This window comes from Amphiura filiformis, chromosome 20 (genome assembly GCF_039555335.1).
Source record: "Amphiura filiformis chromosome 20, Afil_fr2py, whole genome shotgun sequence".
Lineage (NCBI taxonomy): Eukaryota > Metazoa > Echinodermata > Ophiuroidea > Amphilepidida > Amphiuridae > Amphiura > Amphiura filiformis.
The window spans coordinates 26,119,269-26,142,206 of NC_092647.1; the positions used below are offsets into that span (position 1 = coordinate 26,119,269).

Consider the following 22,938-nt stretch of genomic DNA (forward strand, 5'->3'; position numbering starts at 1 on the left):
GGACACCAAAGCTTTATGAAATACCATGTGTCTGAGACAAATAGTGCGAATACTTTTAACGAATGAGAAATTTGTATCAGGTTTGGTATCAGAAACGTGTTTTCTTGATTTTCCCTACGCCGACTTTTGGGACACCAAGTACTTGGATTCTTTTCGGCAATATACCGTGATCACATTATTATGTTCAGTCCTTATAAGCTTTTATATGTTCAAACTGTACAATATCATCAACGCCTTTGAAGATGTTTTTAAATGGTTAAAATGATCACGATTAGTAATTTACTTCTGGAAAGTTAATAATCTGATGATATCGGCAAGCCCGTTTAAAGGGTATTGTAACTATAAATATTATCTAAAACTCAAGTCGTTTGGCCTCCTAAAACACACGTTGTTAACCTACAACACTAATCATACAAAGTGTCATGTCTATTTTAAGTTGAAAAAAAAAACCCAACTAGTTTTAATTGGGGCAAAATAGGGTCTCGTGCCTTATTTCTCAAAAGAGCTTGCTTTTTAGCCCTCTTAAGCTTTATTCTTACTCACGTAAATCATCATCATTAACGGTATTTACCTACTTACTTGCTCATAACTAGGACCATGTCGGTGAGAAAAGTGTGTCCCACACGCAAGAGAGTGAGAAAAGGTAATGTATTTAACATCTTACTTTATATTTCCGAAATTCTGTCAAGTTAAAATTAGAAGCCAAAATATATGAATTCAATTAACTAGAAGAGAACGAAAAAGGATGTGCGTTGCAAAGAAGAAAGTGAGAAGAGAACAAAACGATGAAAAAGAATAACGAAGATATAGTATATATAACCTATATCTAAGATTTAATAACCGGCCCTGCATGACATGGGCATGCTATATGAAAATGATACTCTGTTTCACAGTGTGTAATGTCAGTAAGACTATGTTTGAATTGCGCCTTGAGAGTTGAGACTATATAGGCTGAAATGGGGGATGAAATGTAGAGAATATTTACGTCAGAATCTCAAAGAGTAAAACACTTGCAGGTACTTTATATAAGAGGAGACACTTGTCTTTGCCTGGTAATAGTGGTTTATCAAAATATTTTGAAGTGTGCTTTCTCCATCTGCTCTTAACCTACCTTATGTAATCTCCCTATCAAGAAACATACACGCAGCATGTATCTTAATAGTAAAGATTATACAATTCATTTTTTTTCTTCAAATTTCGCTTTTGTCATTACTCTTCTTTTATCAATTGAAAACAATCCCGTTGAGTCACCTATCTTAATAATAAAATATACGTCAATATGGAACATTCAAAAGTGAATTCTGATCATAATTTGCTAATTCTTTATACATTTTAACCTTTCCCCAAGCTATTGCATAATGCCGTTTTTCACTAATGGCAAATTAAATATGTATAAATGTGTGAAGAATATATTAATGTTCTGCCGATGATAAATTATTGACTATTATACATTCAATGGACCACATTAAGGCTTAGGGTATGGCTGATTACTACCACAAAGGAATATATAAATATGACATTTTGTAAGTTCGTTGACTTAATGGGTGTAATTTTTTCATAATGCCCTTATGAAGAACACCCAACCCAGATTTTATTAGTAAAATGTTATAAATTATGCGTATACATTAACTATAAGCAAACAGCAGAGTCTGAATTAATCTTACGTATGTTATTTATTAATTATTTTTATTCTCATTGGTTCTCTAAGGCTCATTCCTATTTAGTTAAGGGCTATCCTGGATTTGAATTGGCGGACGCATGAAGTCCGACGTAACGAGGTTAAATCGCGATTAACATGAAAAATGGACTGCATCTTGAATTTCAGCCAGGATGTATAGTTTTACATTTGATGGATCTGTACACGAATTTTACCAGTTATCGTTCAGGAGAGTCCAGGGGTACAAGGTACAACAACAGTATTAAGGGGGTAATAAATCAACGAATCCTCAATTACCATACGGTAGTGCCTTTGGACGCGATTCGCGTGGACGTAATGAAAACATGTTACTATTTTACTGCCGAGAAAGTTATAAATACTCCTGGAAACTGAAGAAGTTATTAAGATCCAGAGCTTTGCGATACGGTGCGTTGCCGATATATCGATTACTTTTTGCCGCAACTCAACGCAACTCGTCGCAAGTTAATTGCGATACCTCAGTGCAGTTTTCTGCGGTATGATGCAGTGCGGCCACGCATCGCATCGCATTGCAATTGCAGCGTAGTATGAAGGGACCTTAAGGCAATGTGTTTCATAGAGGGTGTAGGGATTTCAACTGAATTAGCGCAAATATGATACCGAGAGACAATGTGTAATGAATATACGGTATTTGTCTAGAAAGGAGGTGAAGAATGTGGCAGGATGTGTGTGTTCTTATTTTCGCAATAAATGGCTATATAAAAGTTTTATACCAAAGTGACTTCTGTTGCTATAGCCTTCTTTTACTATAGCGAGAAGCGACTACAATTTGACCAATCAGGTCGTTTCTTGATGCTTTGAAAAGAACAACACAACTCATTGGTCAGAAATCAATATCTTGTTGCTAGCTATTGTATTGAGTATAAACTAAGCTAAAGATCCAGGGATTGTCATTATTATGTAACAGCACGGCGTCTGTATTTTATTACAAGAGATTTTCCAATACGCGCGTGCGAAGTTAAGATGGCGTTATATTTATGTCCACTTTGCTGTTTAGATCTTGAAATCTTGAAATCCCCAGGCTCAAGTACGCATCAAATTCTTTCCCGCGAGTGTACATATATTTTTATAATCTCGTTTGTGAATTGATTTTCATAAATTGATTGACATTAATATGCGTACACAGATGTAGTGAATATTTTGAACTGGTTTGATGTTATAATAGTAAAGAAACGCATCTGTAAAATAGTGCCAAATCGGTCAACTCGTTCGTGATTATATTGCATAAAGTTTACTTTCCCTGCAGATGTCTATTATTTGTTTGAATGATTTATATTTATTAATGTATTTCATTCCATAAGTGTGTCTTGGATATTTTTTCAGGAAACACGTAGGCTTTTTGCTATTCGTGAGAGGTCGTTCTAAATTCGAATGACAAAACCCATTTATGTGTAAATTTTAGTTAAAAAAACCAAGGCTACCGTTTACATCCCTCTGAAGGCATAACAAACAGGTACAGTGGTGAAGTTCCCCTCCCTGGCTCAAAAACGAGACATTCCGGGACACCTGGATACAGATATGTGTGATTTGCATCTTGAGATTGTGGTGACAACAATCGTTTTTAAATAGTTTAACTTGCTAATAATTATGAGTCTTTGACAACATCTTTCTTGATTCATAGCGAGGGGTATTTAGTTAGACAGTTTTTATCACCCTCTGTAGATAACGCCCTCTATCACTGCTTATGTTAGATTCCAATATGGCGATCTCCATGTGGCATAGACTAAATTAATAAAATACACCAAAATGAAAGAAGGTGAATACTCTCTGAAAATGACCAGCAGAGACTAACCTAGAGATAAATCTTTCTATTAGATAATTATAATGCATCGGAATATTTCCAATAGGGCCTACAGAAAAAAAACACGTCATTAATTTTTTTAAATAAAGCTTTTAACACTTTTAAACCCAAAAATAAAAACAAATGTCAATTTCCAGGATACCCAGTAGTATTAACAAGAGCCTGAAAACAAACCCTCAAGATATCGCTTTGAAGCCATGTCCAGCTTTCATTTCAAAGTGCCGCTTCTAAGGACATGTCATCTGATCTGGCAAGGCAGCCCTTTTAGGCATGATGCTTAATGGTTATTCTGTATATTTGAATCAATAAACCGCACGATATTTGATTTGCAATGAAGTTAACAGGAATTTACGTGAGATACGTGACAAGAGTTTTAGGTTACGCTTAGATATGTAAGTTAATAGCATTTAATCTAGAATCTGCAAATAGTCGATTTCTGCAAGTTATTTAGTAATTGTGTAAAAAGTAGGTGGTTCTAAAGCTGACAGCCAACATGTGAAAAACGTGGTATGAAATCGTTCCAAATGAATCCTTAATTTGGACAAAAGATTTATTAGTATCTTAATTTCTGCAGTAGACGTTCGAGTCTGACGATGAACATTAATGAATATTATTTGAAGCTGCGGCAGATAAAGCCATTATGCGCTCACAAGGACACAGCACGGTTCCATTGCCCAACCCCAAATATACCACAGATAGACCAAAATTGTATTATATAGTAATGTTCTGTCAAATAAATTCAGAAGTTATATTTTTTCTGCGTCAGTGACCTCGCGGTTCTGTAACTAGACCGCTATGCCAGTTTCCTAGTAATTGAACGCTGTTGTGCACTTTCAAAGTTGTGTACTTCATGTAATTCAGCTTTTTTGATATATATGTACTTTTGTAATGTTTTTTTTTAATAATGAAGAAGGAGACGGCCTATGCTTCACCTTAGCATGGCGTAAGACAATGCGAGACACAATTTAATAAATGCGAGGATCGGAAATAAATGACGCAAGCCCGGGAAATTATGATTTTGGGCTTCGAGTAAACTGACATATGTGACCGGTCACGGCGAATGAGCCGTAAATTCATCCCCGGTCAATTTTGTTTTATTTCGTGTTTAGAAAATATACATCATAAGCTTTAAAATTGTATATCATTTGACTTCAAGAAGCGAGGCTATGGTTGGTTAAACAAAATGGTAGCTTTTTTCGTTTCTACATGTGTCTCTTTTTCCACGTTGCTGGCAATAAATATCAATGGTTATACATATCTATACAAAATACAATGCCTGGTAACCCACCAACTGAACAGGATTTAGCCAAAGCAAACAAATACCAGAGCTATTAAATATTCTATAGCCATCTAAGGTAGAAGCTTATTATCCACTTCAGCAATAGGATTATTGATTGGTGTTTGTCTATCAAAATGAGATAGATGTCGCGCCAGCTAGAGTTACCGTTGAATACGACATTCATACACATTTTACACTGTAACTCAAAATACAATTTAAGGAATTTACGGCTCATTCGTGCTGTACGGTCACATATGAAAATTTGAGAGAGAGAAAAAAAATCAGGACTCAGCGGGGATTGAATTTTGGTCGCTGTAAAGGTTACATGTCGCTTTTACTGCATACATTCCTATGAGCGTACAGCTACCTAAAGGTAGTTTGAAGATTAAAATTGGCTTACAATTAGCTAACAAGATGATAACTACCATTAAATACATAATGAAGTGACTATATAGTTATACGCCTAATACAAACCATGACCTTTACCGCATCTCGAAGAAGGTAACTTTTATTAGGATAAATGAAACTTAATGAGCATAGTTAGCCTTTGGAAATGCATGAGAGTCATTTAGTAAGGTTTTGATTGTATTTCCCAGCGGGATCGCAAAGCATGTTATTAAATTTGAAGCTCAGTTTCTTCCTCTACGATTTAAATGGTATCATTATTTCTTACGACGCCATATCAGTAGGGGAACATACCTACAAATTAAAGCAAAAGAACATAATGTTTTAGTTTCATTCGCTCTTCCGCATATCTTTTATCTAAAAACATGCTTTGATTACATTGGCGAACAAAATCCTCTTACTCGCTCACATAACATAAAACAAAGCTAGGTGAAGGTACAAGCCACACATTTTTTTTTATATCCTAGTATCCTTTTATTAGGAGCCAGGGAAAGGGAGCTGGTCGGTACGTCTTCAGTGGAATACAAACAGTAGGACATGTTCTGGTATTTATTTTGTTCTTCGAGAAAATTAAATATTGAATTGAAAACAGTATCTAATCAGATTATACCAGCATCTATTAACATGAAAAGAATGTCATCATGGAAGCTAATTACCACGCGGCGATGATATTGTTCACATGATGAGTGCATCCCCGAGCATTGCTTGGATATTCTGATGAAAATGTACTTTTTCAATTTAATATCAATCTACGATTTGCTTTTCTTTAAGCTTCGTCGTTGAGTACGACTTCTTTGATTGTATACATGACATTGGCACTTCCATACATAATCCCTACTTTCTTTATGATGACATATACTGTTCATTTTGAATAGTTATATTATCACTTTGACCCAACAATCTAATTGTTTGCGTTTTATCTTAACAAGTAAATATTCAAATTGACAAAATATCAAACTCATTATTTGACAGGGTTACCCATTTCATTTGGACAAGATTGTGTTTTGACAAGACAAACTTGATTTTTTTGGTCATTTTTAAGAAGACAAAGTACTCAAATTTGGGTAATTTTTGACAAGAATCTATTCAATTTTTAAAATAGCAAGGCAATCTGATAAAATTAGATGAGTTTCTTCTCATTTTGATGAGAATATAAAATAAACATAACTTTTCACCATGTTCGCCGTGCCAAAGAATAAAGGAGACAAGTAGAAAAAGTGATTGTTCCCGTGAATCGAACCCATGACCTCAGCCTTAACCACTCGACCGCGGAGCTTGATGATTATGAAATTCAAACCCTTAAGCGGTCACTTACTGAAGTACACACACGCTGTTATATCAAGCAATTCGAATGTAGATAGACCAGTTCCTATATCTATTAACAAACACTGCTGGTACATCGTCAATGGTGTTTTCTGTTGACGACGATAACGATGCCAGTGTAAGTTGTTAGGTTATTGAGTTATTAATTATGACAACTTACCGCCATTTGCGGGTCGTACGCGTGAATCGTACCCGATAATAAGATCATCAATAATATCCGTTGCATTCAAAATTGAACAATATCTGCAAAAAAACAAAACAAAACAATACCTTCATGAATATCTGACTCAGAAGTACAGAAAATATTATGGATCACAAGTACTACCATATTAACATAGCCCAGACTTAGGTTATGTGGCGATCTGTTTATCAAATAGGGCTTCGAAGACATACATATTTTTTTCATTGTATATTATGGGACTGCAAACGATATCTTCACCTTTTTTATGAATGTAGTATAACTCAGTTAAATATTATAAATCAATTAAAACTATAACTCTAGAGTAATTGATCACAAGCCCAGACTTCGGTAATGTGGCGATCTGTTTATCTACTATGGCTTCGATGACCTACTTGTTTTTTTATTGTTTTTTATGAGACTGTATAGTAAATGGACGATGTCATCAGATGTGAACCACATTTCTTTCATGACTGTAGTATATATAAATCAGTTAAATATTATAAATCAATTAAAACTGTACCTTTAAGGCAATTGAACACATGTTTTTCTAGCTTTGGAATTAAAATTCCTTACACTCTTACACCGATTAAGGTATTACACCAAATAGAATCGGTGACTTAACATAAGAGGTTTAAGTAGGGGTCAAGATCCGCAGTTTATTACCGTAAAGTACTAGCAGTACGCTTGCCAATGTTTTGCTTTCAAATCAAGGAAACATAATTAATAAAACTAAAATGGCGGGAAATCAAATACTCAAAATATGTGAGGTGTCATTTAAGTTGCTTGGTTTGCTTACTGTTAATTGTTGGGTACAAACCTGTAGTAGGTACTAGCAATATATTTGCCAATGTTTTGCTTTCAAATCAAGGAATACAGAATTAATAAAACTAAAATGGCGGGAAATCAAATACTCAAAATATGTGATGTGTCATTTAAGTTGCTTGGTTTGCCTACTGTTAATTGTTGGGTACAAACCTGTAGTAGGATCAGTTTTATTTTATTTTATTTGTTAATAGGTTGTTAAAAATATAGTTTCCTGAATGAAACTGTAAGTAGTCTACTATCGCAAAAAATATCATAATTGAAAAAGCAGTATTATGACCGTTCAGTTTTAGAAAAAGATAATCTAAAACGCCAATGCAATGCTTATTCGTGCTTTCAAGGAAAATGTAAACGTGAGTTAACTGGATAAGTTGATAACAAAACAGTAAAGGAACTGCTAAGTACTGTTTGCATCTCACTCGACCCAGTGACTTGTTAGGACCTGAGCTTTCGATCCTAGCAGGATCTTTATCAAAGGCAAAGGCTTTCGATCCTGGCAGGATTTTATTAATCACTTTGCCTCTGATAAAGATCCTGCTAGGATCGAAAGCTCAGGCAACTAACAACTTTTTTTGTGGATACGATATTTACAGCAGCTCACTTTTTAACGCAAATCTTTTAAGATAAAGTTGTTTCTCATTTTGTAACTTTCAACTGTCCCTTTGCATTTATATTAGCAATAGAGAGCCAGATAATGTGTTTCACGAGGTAAGATTGGTTTACTAAAACAATGAGCATGAAAATCGAATTCACGTGATCTCACCACATTATACTATAACATGAAACAGAATGATTATATCAATATGTTTTCTACGCGGTTGCAGAGAGATCAGAGATTGCCTTTGCCACACATTAGCTAAGCTATATGAGCAGAAGCGATATTGCAAAAGTACTAATTTAGATTACCAATAATTGGAGAAGAGTAAATTGCTCAATTACAAGAATGTGCTCCTTTAAATTACCAATAATTGGACCACAGTAAATTGCTCAATTACAAAAATGTAAGTCAACTCTACTGCTCTAGTGAGGCGTGTTCATATAGTAATTTAGATCGTTAAGTGGTCGGTTGATCTTTGCACAGTATTTTATTTATTTATTTTATTGGGGGGGGGGGGGCTGATAGCACATCAGACACACCAAATCATTTTTTAATAATTTTCCATGAAATATATATCACGAATTTCAAAATATCTAAATTATTTCATATCAGAAGGACACTCATTCATATTCAGAATGCAATTTGGTGTGTGAGGTACTGTGCAAACGTCGCTATCCGAAACCTTAAATATATTTTCGTAGATAAAAATCAAAACAGCCACTGATGAATAATACGTCTTTTGCTGTCTGGTACATGAATAACATGTATCATTATAACTCGAGGCTAGACGCTTTGCCATCTAGCAGTCACGAAAACACACCTACGTGCCACTTAATGTAATTGTAGAGATAACATTCTTGATCACATTATTTGATAAATGGTGTTCTCAATTCAAACTGGATTTCAGTTTTGTCGTCCTTGATCTATCCCATTTTGAATGTTGTTAAAAAGAGGGTGATGACCCGGTTATTTAAATAAGTATCAATAGTACATATCGGTCGAGGCGCATGAGTAAAAAAGGTTCTGATAAATCTGACACGTGATTAACACAACACTGATCATGTCGGACTCATGACAATATTCTCGCACGACTTTGGTTGTGCGCCATAGCGCAACCAGCTATCGGCGCCCTTGTACTGCGCCGTTGTACCGCGCCGTTATGACAAGATCGCGCTCCGAAGTTTTAAAAATACGTGTCCAACAACAAATTCGGTCAAAAGGTGAATTGGGACACAACTAAGCAGTGTCAGGAGAATCTGGTGAAAAATCTTTATAACAGTCGTCAACCTAGACAGTTGACGAACGAGGGCGCAGTCTAGTAATTACATGTGTAAAATTAGTCGGTTTTTGTTGCCCACACAATGTGGGTTATAATAACCCAGCCGGAGCTCCTGATATGATAACCATCTAAATAAGGTGTATTTTTACGTTCACGAGCACCTCTTTCTAAACAATACACTATTTACTTGTCTAGTTCATACCGCAGGTGAACATAGAACTAGAGGTTAAGTGTGTTTGTTGTGGAGGTATTTGGTCCGAACATCGGTTTTCTTTTGATGAGGAGAATGGGATAAGGATCAATTAGAACTGTAAAAAACGAGCTTCTGGAAAAATAAAACGCAGTAAAATCAATTATATGAAGAACTTATATTTATTCAGGGGTTTATTGTGCTTTTATCGAGTCTGTATTTAGGATGGTTTTGAGGCCACAGTGATGATTTTAAAGTGTGCCAAGAGTATACAACTAGATGCCTGCATGAAATAAGTTTTGAAGAAATAGGTTTTGATGAATGAAGAAATAAGCGATATTGTGCATTTCTCTAACCACCAAAACCTTTTCGAAAAGGTATATGACCTTACAGAAGATAAGGATAACAAAAGATCTCCTTAACTTTTTTGATTCCTGTAAACTGCTTTTCCCAAAAGGCAAAGCTAATGGTTGTTTTTCCTTCTTTATATAAGTAACACCAAACATCCTATCCCTGAGTCGTGTTGTGATCAATATTACTTACCGATGTTCATTTCCTGTGAGCATTTTCTCTTAAACTGATCTTATCATTATGAACAAAACACTTTGAAAACTATACGTTTTAATGGCATTTCCTGTTTCCTGCTTGGTTTTTACGTTGATTTAGTCAATGATATCTGATCGATGGCTTTTGTTATACGAGGCTCACTCAGTCATTTAATGAGGCAATACAAACGATCGAATTTAAGGTGTGAATATACCACTGAGTCATTAACCTCTGATGAGCTGGCTCTACTGTGTTAGCAAATTTTTGTGCTTGACAAAGAATAAAAGTGGTTTGAAAGAGGCGTCTAGGAGGCCGGTCTAGTAGGATATATATGTCCGGCGTCAAGAGCCTTCTCTCAACCGTGGAGGGGGATTACGCCACCACCTGACGTCCAAGCAGTGGTGTAGCTGCCGGGGGGGCAATGCCCATTTGGCCCCCGCCCCCACCTAGCGCAGGGCAAAATAATAAAGGAGTGAGAGAGATGGAAAAAAGGGGATTAGAAAGAGAAAGAGAGAATCCATAGGCCAACGATATGTGACACGATCTGGTCCATGGGTGCCAAAGGAGGCATTTTTGAAAATTGAGTTACTGTAATTATTAAAATATTGTTAAAAAATAGAACTGTATTATAACTGAATGAAGTCGCTATTGGGTGAACCTTTTGGAGGAATGGGCGGCAAAATTTTTGTTTGGTGGATTTGGGCCCCGCCCCATACGGGCTTGCCCCCCCCCCCCTAGCCATCAAATTTGTTCATTGGCGACTTTCCCTTGATTTGACTTCATTTGCATGGTGGTGCATCACAAATGAGACGTGAAGCTGTCTGCATCATATAGTCCAGATGAACAGTTTAAAATATTCAAGTAACTTAATATATTTACCTAAACTACTCTTTCCGAAATTAATGTAATGACATATTGATTACAATTGATAAGCACATGAACTTCATGCACATTGACAAATCATGTATACCCAGCAAAAATAAAACATTTTCGACATCATTCGCTTAAGGTTAGAAAAGGTTGTCAGAAAACGTTTAAATGTAGGGTTATTTAAAGGGTATATAAAGCATTAGCGTATCCAGCGGGGCGGGGCGGGGGTTAAGGGGTGCAGAGTGCCCCCTGACAAAAATGAAAGAAAAAAGTGCCCCTCTGACAAAAATGAAAGAGAAAATCAAGAGGGCAAAGGGAAAGAAAAGGGGCTCTACCAAAATTCAGCCCGATCATGGGCCAAAATAGTGTAAAATACAACGTTTTTGCGCGCTACATTCTGATAAATCCCTTTCAATCCTGATAATGGCCAAAAATAGTGCAAAATACCAAATTTTCCACATCGTCCCAATAAAGCCTTTTTTGGAAGCTCGAAGACATGCAGTCTCTATGTATTATTGTATAATGCAACTGTCATTTTGTTCGTCTTTTCCCCAAAATTGTATTTTGCCCCCCCCCCCACCACCAAAAAAGCTGGCTACGCCCTGATATAAAGGGTGATAAAGTAAGAATTAGAATTCTTTTCTGTGAGTAAACACCCGATGCACATATGCGTACACCGTATACACTGTTTGCCGATGGTGCATCGACAAGCGGTACTGTGCACCGTGCCTGGATACTTACGGCTATGGAGATCCAATATTTTGTTTTTATGTACTGCAATACTTTTTAGCTCAATTGGTGGCTAGCAATAGAAACAATTCTAGTAAGGCTTGTCTCAGTAAAATTTACATATTAAACGGTCTACTTGTTGAACTTACCGACCTAAAATGCGTTTTTAATATCTTAATATGTCGAGTAGAAGAACTTTTCAATCTTGAGCTGTGCACATACACACTTTAAACCTATCGACAAGGTATATGGAATTAAAATACCTTATTATATTGCTCTCGGTCGAATATTGAATTTTATCTCCATCACTATAAAAGCTGAAAGATATTACAAAACTCCTTATATCTCTTCCACAAGTCCATCTGTCAAAACTCGGTAAGGAGGAAATATAAATGTCAATACAAGTGTCTTTACGATCAATGGAAAACACTTTCTCCACCCACATCCATCAACAAATCTAACACTTTCATCTTCCAAACCGTATAGCACTGTTATAAAATATCATATTGGATTCTTGAATTCTACTTTCGAATTCTAGAAGGACTCCTATTTCCCTTACTATAACATCCCTCTTAGCGATATCACAACACCATGCAACAGACATCGTAATCGAGTTGAATCGAAACAAAGTTCTACCCTCTAGAAATGTTTGCATCGTATGCAGTCATATTCGGCATACCCGAGGATGATATTACTTGCTGAAAATTGTATCGTCATTTTAGAGTCAATGAAGTCCATGTCTCTTAAGTACTATTTTCCCGTGCTCTTAGCAAGTGCCTTAGTGAGATTTATTAATTGAGTTAAATCTACCAAATGATTTTTTGTTGCAGTACATCGTATCACGTTCATTGCTTTGATATATATCTATTATAATAGGTCTGTCACACTACGACGGACTGGATTAACGTACATCACCGAATACAAAAATATTTTATTCGCAGGAAAAATCACCAGTCCGGCAGAAGATTCGGTGGGATTTTGGGTCCGATTCCCGTTCGTCTCTCTATGCGTTGTGGCCGCTAATAACCCTGCAGGCGTCTTATATCCGATCGTTCAACGTCCGACAAATGACCGGATATGGGGGTCCGATTCCCGTTCGTTTCTCTATGCGTTGTGGCCGCTAATAATACTGCAGGCGTCTTATATTCGATCGTTCAACGTCCGACAAGTGACCGGAGTTAGGGGTCAACGTCCGACAAATGGTCGGATTTTGGGATCCGATTCCCGTTCGTCTCTCTATGCGTTGTGGCCGCTAATAATCCTGCAGGCGTTTTATATTCAATCGTTCAACGTCCGACAAATAACCGGCGAATCCGTGGCATGTGGCACCAACAGGGACGTCCACACTATCAGAAAAGTAGGGAGGAGAGAGTGTTTGAGAGGGTTTTTGACCCCTTAGAGGCAGTGACGTAGCAAGCACTTTTTCAGAGGGTGAACAAAGTGGGGAAAGACAACTTTTAAGGGGGAAAACTTTGACGAAAATGGTCAAATATTGGCTAATAAGTACAAAAGGGCTACAAATCTGATATATCAGGGCAACCAGCGTCATGGGGCAATAGAGGTGAAAAACCTTTGGACAATGAGGGCCCAATTGAAGCCATTTGTCATTTTTTTTATTAATTTTAGCACTATTATTGGGTACTATTTTAGTTTGAAACAGCCACAAATTGGTGAAACGAAAGCCTAATTGAAGCCATTGAAAAGTTTTCACAATTATTGTATAATATAAACAATTGTTTTAAAAATAACACGTGGATGTCCATAGCAGAAGCAAAAAGGAAGACTTGTCCATTTTTCAAAATAAAGTCAGTAATAGACCAAAGTCCGTCTTAAATACTGATTTTGGTGACAAAATGTCACGGGCCCTACATATCGACAGGCCGGCAGTAATTTTCACAGGCTTTTGGGCCAAGGAACGACATTTAAAGCACTGCCTATAATAATCACAGGCCTATACTTAGGCTTACTATATACTATCCTGGGCCTACTCAATAACATACAATTTAACCTTTTCCATGTTTTCTTCTTTTTTTCTTTCTTGTCAATCACTAAAACTGGTAGGAATTTGATATTGCGTCCTCTACCCTTCAGAAAGTGCCCTCCCTCAACATGCTCAATACTACTTACATGCATAGGCCTACTAAATTACGTGCAATTTAACTTTTCTCTTCTCTTCTCTCTTCAATTTTTCTCACTTTCTTTCTTTTTTCTCTCCTTTCCCCCTTTTTTCTACTTTTCAGTCACTAAAGTACTGGGGAAATATGATATTGCGTCACACACCCTTCAGAAAATCCCCCCACCCCATGATTGATGCACATATTCGCCATAGGCCTACATCCGGCACAAGCGCCTGCGAAACCTTGCAAACACCTGCGGTATATAAACGAAAGAATAACGAACAAACCCAGGGTATATATACAGAACTGTACGAACACACATCGGACAACTTCCGAACATGTGTATTCGGCACATTCCGTTTCAAGTTTTGTGCATGCACAAAACTTGAAACGTATTGTCGACGGACTAAACAAACATCACCTAACACGAAACGCATTTGGCGGATAATAGCAGGACATATGAAGAACATAAAACGAACATTGACGAACACTAACGGATTTGCTAAAATACCATCCGTTTCTTATACGGAAGACCGATCCGGTGTAGTGTGACACTAACACGGTCTGGGTCAACGTACATCACCGAATGCAAAAATATGCTATCCGGTGGTGAAGGCCTCACAGGAACGTATTTGCAACGAACACGGGCCGAGTGCAACGAACAAAGAACGAACATGAACGAAAGGAGAGCGAACAAACTCCGGCAATATTCAGCACCATACGAACACACATCGGATAAATACCGAACATGTGTATTCGGTACACTCCGTTTCAAGTTTTGTGCATGCCGACGGACTTAACGAACATCACCTAACACGTAACGCATTTGGCGGATGATAGCAGGACATAAAAAAGAACATAAAACGATCATTGACGAACAACAACGGATTTACTAAAATACCATCCGTTTCTTGTACGGAAGACCTATTCGGTGTAGTGTGACAGAAGCATAACCTGTAGAAAATCCGTGGTAAGTGATATATTACCATAATCCTTAGGGCAAACTATTATTTGAAGAGCTTTGTTTCAAACCCCCTTACATCCACTTGCCCAATTTTAAGAACACATCAAATAATCATAAAAAAGATCACTGATATAAGGGAGTTTTCAACAAAAGCAGTTTTTGGCGTGATGCTTGGGTAGAATGAGCATCCCGCTAAAAACTGCTTTTGTTGCAGACCCCCATATATCAGTGATTTTTGTAATGATTTTATAATGTGTTCTCAAAATTGGGCAATTGGATGTAAGGGGTTTTGAAACAAAGCTCTTCATTTATTGATTTGTAAAAATCCAGAAATTAGACAATGCAATATTTGTATTCAAATTCTTTGTAATGTTCTTGCATTGAAATGAAAGATATTGTATGTTATAGGTCTGTCACACTACGACGGACTGGATCAACGTACATCACCGAATACAAAAATATTTTATTCGGTGGAAAAATCACCAGTCCGGCAGAAGATTCGGTGGGATTTTGGGTCCGATTCCCGTTCGTCTCTCTATGCGTTGTGGCCGCTAATAATCCTGCAGGCGTCTTATATCCGATCGTTCAACATCCGACAAATGACCGGATTTGGGGGTCCGATTTCTGTTCGTTTCTCTATGCGTTGTGGCCGCTAATAATCCTGTAGGCGTCTTATATTCGATCGTTCAACGTCCGACAAATGACCGGATTTGGGGTCAACGTCCGACAAATGTCCGGATTTGGGGTCCGATTCCCGTTCGTCTCTCTATGCGTTGTGGCCGGTAATAATCCTGCAGGCGTTTTATATTCAATCGTTCAACGTCCGACAAATGACCGGCGAATCCGTGGCATGTGGCACCAACAGGGACGTCCACCCTATCAGAAAAGTGGGGAGGAGAGGGTGTTTGAGAGGGTTTTGACCCCTTAGAGGCAGTGACGTAGCAAGCACTTTTTTAGAGGGTGAACAAAGTGGGGAAAGACAACTTTTAAGGGGGAAAACTTTGATGAAAATGGTCAAATATTGGCTAATAAGTACAAAAGGGCTACAAATCTGATATATCAGGGCAAACAGCGTCCGGGGCAATAGAGGTGAGAAACCTTTGGACAATGAAGGCCCAATTGAAGTCATTTGTCATTTTTGGATCAATTTCAGCACTATTATTGGGTACTATTTTAGTTTGAATTCGTGAAACGAAAGCCTAATTGAAGTCATTGAAAAGTTGTCACCATTATTGTATAATATAAACAATTGTTTTAAAAATAACACGTGGATGTCCATAGCAGAAGTAAAAAGGAAGACTTGTCCATTTTTCAAAATGAAGGTCCAATTGAAGACATTTGCATGGGGACTGTAGGGCCTATTTACATTATTAGGCCTGGGCCTATTGTGTAAAAATTTAGTTTTAAAATGGAAAATTTGGAAAATTGTTTTGGTGCATCATTGTTACACTATTATCAGTAATAGATCTAAGTCCGTCTTAAATACTGATTTTGGTGACAAAATGTCACGGGCCCTACATATCGACGGGCCGGCAGTAATTTTCACAGGCTTTTGGGCCAAGGAACGACATTTAAGCACTGCCTATAATAATCACATGCCTATACTTAGACTTACTATATATTATCCTGGGCCTACTCAATAACATACAATTTAACCTTTTCCATGTTTTCTCTTCTTTTTTCTTTCTTGTCAATCACTATAAAACTGGCAGGAATTTGATATTGCGTCCTCTACCCTTCAGAAAGTGCCCCTCCCTCAATACTACTTACATGCATAGGCCTACTAAATTACGTGCAATTTAACTTTTTCTCTTCTCTTCTCTCTTCAATTTTTCTCACTTTCTTTTCTTTTTCTCTCCTTTCCCCTTTTTTCTACTTGTCAGTCACTAAAGTACTGGGGTAATATGATATTGCGTCACACACCCTTCAGAAAATCCCCCCCCCCATGATTGATCCACATGTTCGCCATAGGCCTATACATCCGGCACAAGCGCCTGCGAAACCTTGCAAACACCTGCGGTATATAAACGAAAGAATAACGAACAAGCCCAGGGTATACACACAGAACTGTACGAACACACATCGGACAACTTCCGAACACTTTCGACGGACTAAACAAACATCACCTAACACGAAACGCATTTGGCGGATAATAGCAGGACATATGAAGGACATAAAACGAACATTGACGAACACTAACGGATTTGCTAAAATGCCATCCGTTTCTTATACGGAAGACCGATCCGGTGTAGTGTGACACTAACACGGTCTGGGTCAACGTACATCACCGAATGCAAAAATATGCTATCCGGTGGTGAAGGCCTCACAGGAACGTATTTTCAACGAACACGGGCCGAGTGCAACGAATAAAGAACGAACATGAACGAAAGGAGAGCGAACAAACTCCGGCAATATGCAGCACCATACGAACACACATCGGATAAATACCGAACATGTGTATTCGGTACACTCCGTTCAAGTTTTGTGCATGCCGACGGACTTAACGAACATCACCTAACACGAAACGCATTTGGCGGATGATAGCAGGACATAAAAAGAACATAAAACGATCATTGACGAACAACAACGGATTTACTCAAATACCATCCGTTTCTTGTACGGAAGACCTATTCGGTGTAGTGTGACAGAAGCATTACTACTAATTGAGTAATAGGTTTAACATTCAGCTGTGACAATGTAACATTGACAAGAGATATTTAGGTAGCCCTACTATAGGGCTCTTTAAACACAATATATCCGAGAACCGCTAAAACCCACTAACCGCTCCACCCGAAAAGGGGAAATAACAGTTACTGGGTTTAGCAGTTCTGTGGATATAGCCAGGTTTTATGATATTTTATAATATAGCATGGTTTTGGATCACCACAGTCAAAATGACCTATACTAGCATGAGTAGTATGGCTATATTTAGGGGCCTATTGGAAATGTCTGCTCGAACGTTCTATATAGGGTTGTGAGATGGTAATACAACATGGCATTCCAGGTATTGAAAAAAATAATTATAAAAAACAACATACATAATGATTTTAGGCAAGTTTGAAACAGGTTATGATTATGTTAAATTTCGATATGACATAACATTTTTTTTTCAGACCAAACGAAAAAATAAAGGAGCCGCAGACTTCTCTAGCGCTCATGGTGAATTTGTACATGCACGGATAATAATGATTAAATTTTGCTGCTTTTATGGACAACCTGGGGGTACAGTGTTATTCTTTAGCAACATTGCTTCTTATCATCAGTCTAGTAACATCATATCGTCCCACATTGTAAGTATGACACAGAGTTCATAAAATGTGACATAGTAAGGCGTTTAATTAGAATAGCGGCGTGATGCCAACATAATTGGAGACGTGACATATTCAACTATCTGGGTTATTGACACCAATATCAAAGAGGAATTTAGTGAAATAAGAGCATTTTTATATGCATGCCTTTCCCTTCTTTACCCTTCCCCAGCTTTTCCAATTCAATTACAGTCTTCATTGATGACTAAATTAATTTGGTCGTAAAGTAAGTTATTATTAGCTTTAATTATTATTATTATTTTAGCTATTGATATACAATAATATTTTTGGAACCAGAACCCATCAAAAGGAAGGTATGTGTATTTAGTGAACATGGTGAACTTAACTTATGATGTGAGAGTACGAAAATCAAACGTGATCGATCACAACTAAATTTTAAAATGTTATAATTTAAAGTTCACTCAATAGGTATAACTTTAAAACCTCTTAAGACCAGATCGTCCCCAAGCTATTAAGATAAAGCCATCATTAACAATTACGTGACAACTGACATGAAATCGTGTTTCTTTCATCTTGATTTTGTTTATCATTATGCTTTGTTCCGTTTTGTGTTTTTCAATTGTTCTGTAAGTCCATGTTGTACCTCTTTATTAAATGTAAATAACTTCGAGCTAATATAATGCGCGGTTCAATGTTATATAGTAAAGCTTCATCAACGGATATTTTCTCGACGTTATTTAATAAGAATCAGTCATATTTAGTATGCCGTCAGGCCAAGACGACGCTTAATGCAATGCACTTGGCTTCACGGCTTACCAGTTATAGTAGCTAGTATTGAAATTCATCATTTAAAAAAAAGTTAATCATTTGAATTTGTAATGAACACTTGTAAAACGATTTTACGCAGTTATAAGTAATATTCAACAACTCTTCCTATACCTTTGTACAGGAGCCAAGCGTTGTCAATCGGTGATGAATCCACACTTTTCCTGAGCGTATACGCGAACGCAAGTTAACACGTACGCGTTACGCGTGAGCGCGTAAGATTCGTCATGCCTGGAAACACTTTCTTATGTTGGAGGCAGCAGTTAATCATTCACCGCTTTATTCTTTAGTTTTATTGCTGATATCAACAGAGAAATCACCTATCTATTTGTAAGGTGAGCAATGAGCATGTTGTGTGGCAATGACAAACTATTTCTGAATGAAAACATCATGTGAACTAGACATTCTTTAGCTTGTTTCGTTGTTGAAAGGGATTCAACTAAAGCTGCCCTCGCGAAGTAAACTACGTAGACGACGCGGACGCATCGTTGTTAATCCGTGATGAACAACGGTGAAACATGATTGAATACCAGTCAATTTATAAATTATAAGTTGATATCAAAGATAGTAAGCTCTAAGTCACACTTTTAAAATCGTTTAAATGCCAAGTTTGGTACTAATTTTGACTACAGTGGATATTATTTCATGTTCACCTTTAATAAAAACATTTAAATTATCAAAACATAAATCTGGCTGATATAATTATGCAGAAGGAAATATATTCTACACATGTGTAATAAATATATACGACTCTGAAATTTACAATATCAAAACATGTTGATAAAAAGATACTTGGCTCTCGGTAGGTTTTTCCTGAAAAATGTCATTCACTACAGAATGCTCAACTGTAATTTACGGAAATTATGTTAATTCTCGCTATTCGCAATAAGGGCGCCGCCAGCGGTTTGCGATGTAATCGTGATGTATCATGGGAAAAGGTCGACATCAAGTCCGCGCAATACGAATATTACCATGCTATTACATAGGAACACGTGACAATATTTTTTAGTTTGTCAAAATAAAGGTGTTACACGCGAATCGATACTCAATAATACTTAATAATGTGATTTGAAATGTGCACAATTAATTTTTCTCTATCGATTTGCGTGTAATACCGTTATATTGACAAACTAAAAATATTGTCACGTGTTCCTATGTAATAGCATGGTAATATTCGTATTGCGCGGACTTGATGTCGACCTTTTCCCATGATACATCACGATTTTCCCATGATACATCACAATTACATCGCAAACCGCTGGCGGCGCCCTTATTGCGAATAGCGAGAATTGCACATGTATTCATTTGTCATCTTCAGCTGATATTTAGCACTTTCATCGGGGACCACTTCAATTTACTAAAACATATATCCCATGAAGTTCATTTTTATTTTCTAAGTGTTTCTCAGAATGCAGAGTATTGGCATATTTCTTGTACCCAACAGCAAAAACGAATGAGAAAATAATCCGCTGAAAATTTGATTGCGATGCAATTTTCAAAATTAATATCCTATATACTGGATCTTTACATCAGAGTTGACTGAAATATTCTATGAAAGTCTAATAACAGAAACTGAATGGCCAATTGTTATAAGTACACGTTTACCCCAAGGGTGTAGTAAGACAAGATTTTATTAATTTACTTAACCTTTTCATTTCATTTAATTTTCCCTTTAAAGAATTTCAATCATGCTGCTTGTGAACTCACAAAGATTGGAATTACATATCGTGGCAGCGAATGTACCGTGTATACGAGGCTTTTGTCTGCAGCGATGGTTCATAAAATGCTTTTGTACTTTTTCATGTTTAAGGTGGCAGTTGTCGTGTTCAAATCATGCGACATATTTTGATTAATGTTATACTTTATATCCTCAGGTAATTATACTAAATATGTACAAACGTACAAATAACATCCTTCAATTTAATGGTAGGCTTAGTTTATGCAGCAAAGCACATTCGACAGATTATAAATCGGTTAAACAAACATCGCAGGAACATTTGAAGACCTGAGAGCGAGAAGACCGTCAGACCACCTGGCCTCTCAACATGTATACACTGTTACGTATAGTTTCTTAGATTTTAATACATGTTCCAGGGTGGCCCCTGAACATGTATAAAACAATACCATACTATACCAAACTATACGCAACTTTAGTGTATACATGTTGAGGGTATTTTCGGTATGATACGTCATATGCACAACTTCTATAGGTATTTTGTGCCATGTCTCCACCAGGATCAAAGATCTTGATCTATTTTCCAGGCCACAATAAACCGCAAATCCTACCGAAATTATGGCAAGTGTTTCCTCTGATATGATCATTTTAAAGTTGCTGACAACAAAGAAGTACCAAAAAGGAGCACTTTTTAAAGGTTGATCACTCCTGAAAACCGAATTCGCGTGATCGCGTCACATAATAATTATTGTACTACAACATAAAGCACAGCGATCATTTCCGATAACAATGATTTGATTTTTTGGAACTCAACTCTACTGATCTAGTCGAGGCGTGTTATTGTAGGTCGTTAAACTATATTTTGATTGAATCAAACGAGTATGGGCAGACAGCCAGTGAATAATGCGTCTTTTGCTGTCTGGAACATGAATAACATGTACTAGTATCATTTTGACTCGAGGCTAAACGCTTTGCAATCGAAGTGTCAGAGAAACAGACCTACACCCCACTTAATGTAATTGTGGAGATTCTTGATCACATTATTTAAGCATTTTTTATTATACAAATATTGACTGCTATGAGGGGCACAGTTAAAATTATAGGCCCGAGGTGATGTCAAAACCATGACTATGCCCGAAGCGAAGCTGAGGGCATAGTCATGGTTTTGACATCACCGAGGGCCTATAATTTTAAACTGTGCCCCGAATATTAAGCAGTCAATATTTGTTTTATATACCGAATAATATAGATTCTTCTCATTTGATTGGTTAAAAGATTTCCTGACTGACAAGGCCTACAAGCTTTTAACTGCATAGGCCTGAGTAGGCTTAAATGCACACAGTGCATGCAAGAGCAAGGGTGCAGAATTTGGACCGATATCTACCGATTTCATATCTAAAACAACCCTACCGTGTCTGTGCTAACATCACACACTGCCGAGTCTCCAGGTCGTAGTAATTTGTCTAAAAAGTGACATTTGGAAGGTATAAATCCTTGACATGTAACAGATTGTAAACAATCACTGCACTCACGGCGGCCGGTGAAAGATCGTCGTCAAGGAGAGGTCAAATTCATTGCGAACTGTGACCGCGATAGTCTCAACACTCGTAATCAACGCTGGCCGTATAGTGGGTGCGCAATGTATACGAGCGATCTGTGTATTCGGGGTTGCGAATATCCAATTATTTTCCGGGCATAGAATCAACTGTGCCCGGGGCACAGTTGTTGTATGACGTCATCTTGATAGAAAAAGGGGGCACAGCTATTTTAATGACTCCACTTTTAACCAATCAGATGAGAGGAATCTATATATGAGGTATATAATGTGTGCTAAGTTCGAAATCGATTTTAATTTTGTCATCCTTGATCTATCCCATTTTGAATATTGTTAAAGAGTGTGTGACGCCCCGGTTATATTAGATAAGTATCAAATATCGGTTGAGGCGCATTAGTTGAAAATGGCCTTGTGATAACACTTTAAACCTGGTACGTTATTAATACAACATATAGATCAGTTTATTTATATATATCAATTACCGCTTTAGTGTTCATTTTCACATGTGATTCGATTAGTAGGTGACAGTATAATTGATAAAATGATCAATACTGTGTTTTTCTTATGTCGTCTTCCCGCACGAGAAAGGCTAATATCTCCAGCTGGATCTCCTGATAGTAGTTTACTATCTTACTATAATTTGCCTTATGTTGCGTGTATGTGTGTAAAGGCTCCGTCAGTTTTGATCCGAGCCTCGCCAAATTCGCACGGGGGATGCAGAAAAACACGGGGAGTGTCGTAAGCTACCTTCGGTCGAAATCGGAGGTCGAAGGTCAAATTTTACACTTGGTCCGATTGGGCTGTAACTCGGTGG

The 22,938-nt window shown here is 37.2% G+C and overlaps 1 protein-coding gene across 2 annotated transcripts in view; it reads right to left on the minus strand.

Moving 5' to 3' along the window:
• Window positions 1-22,938, minus strand: part of LOC140141862 (glycine receptor subunit alpha-2-like) — a 243,418-nt gene that overhangs the window by 35,503 nt on the left and 184,977 nt on the right. For both annotated transcript variants that reach the window (XM_072163733.1, XM_072163734.1), the window contains exon 2: window positions 6,665-6,747. In XM_072163733.1, coding sequence (XP_072019834.1) covers window positions 6,665-6,747 — 83 coding nt within the window. The remainder of the gene's footprint in view (window positions 1-6,664; window positions 6,748-22,938) is intronic.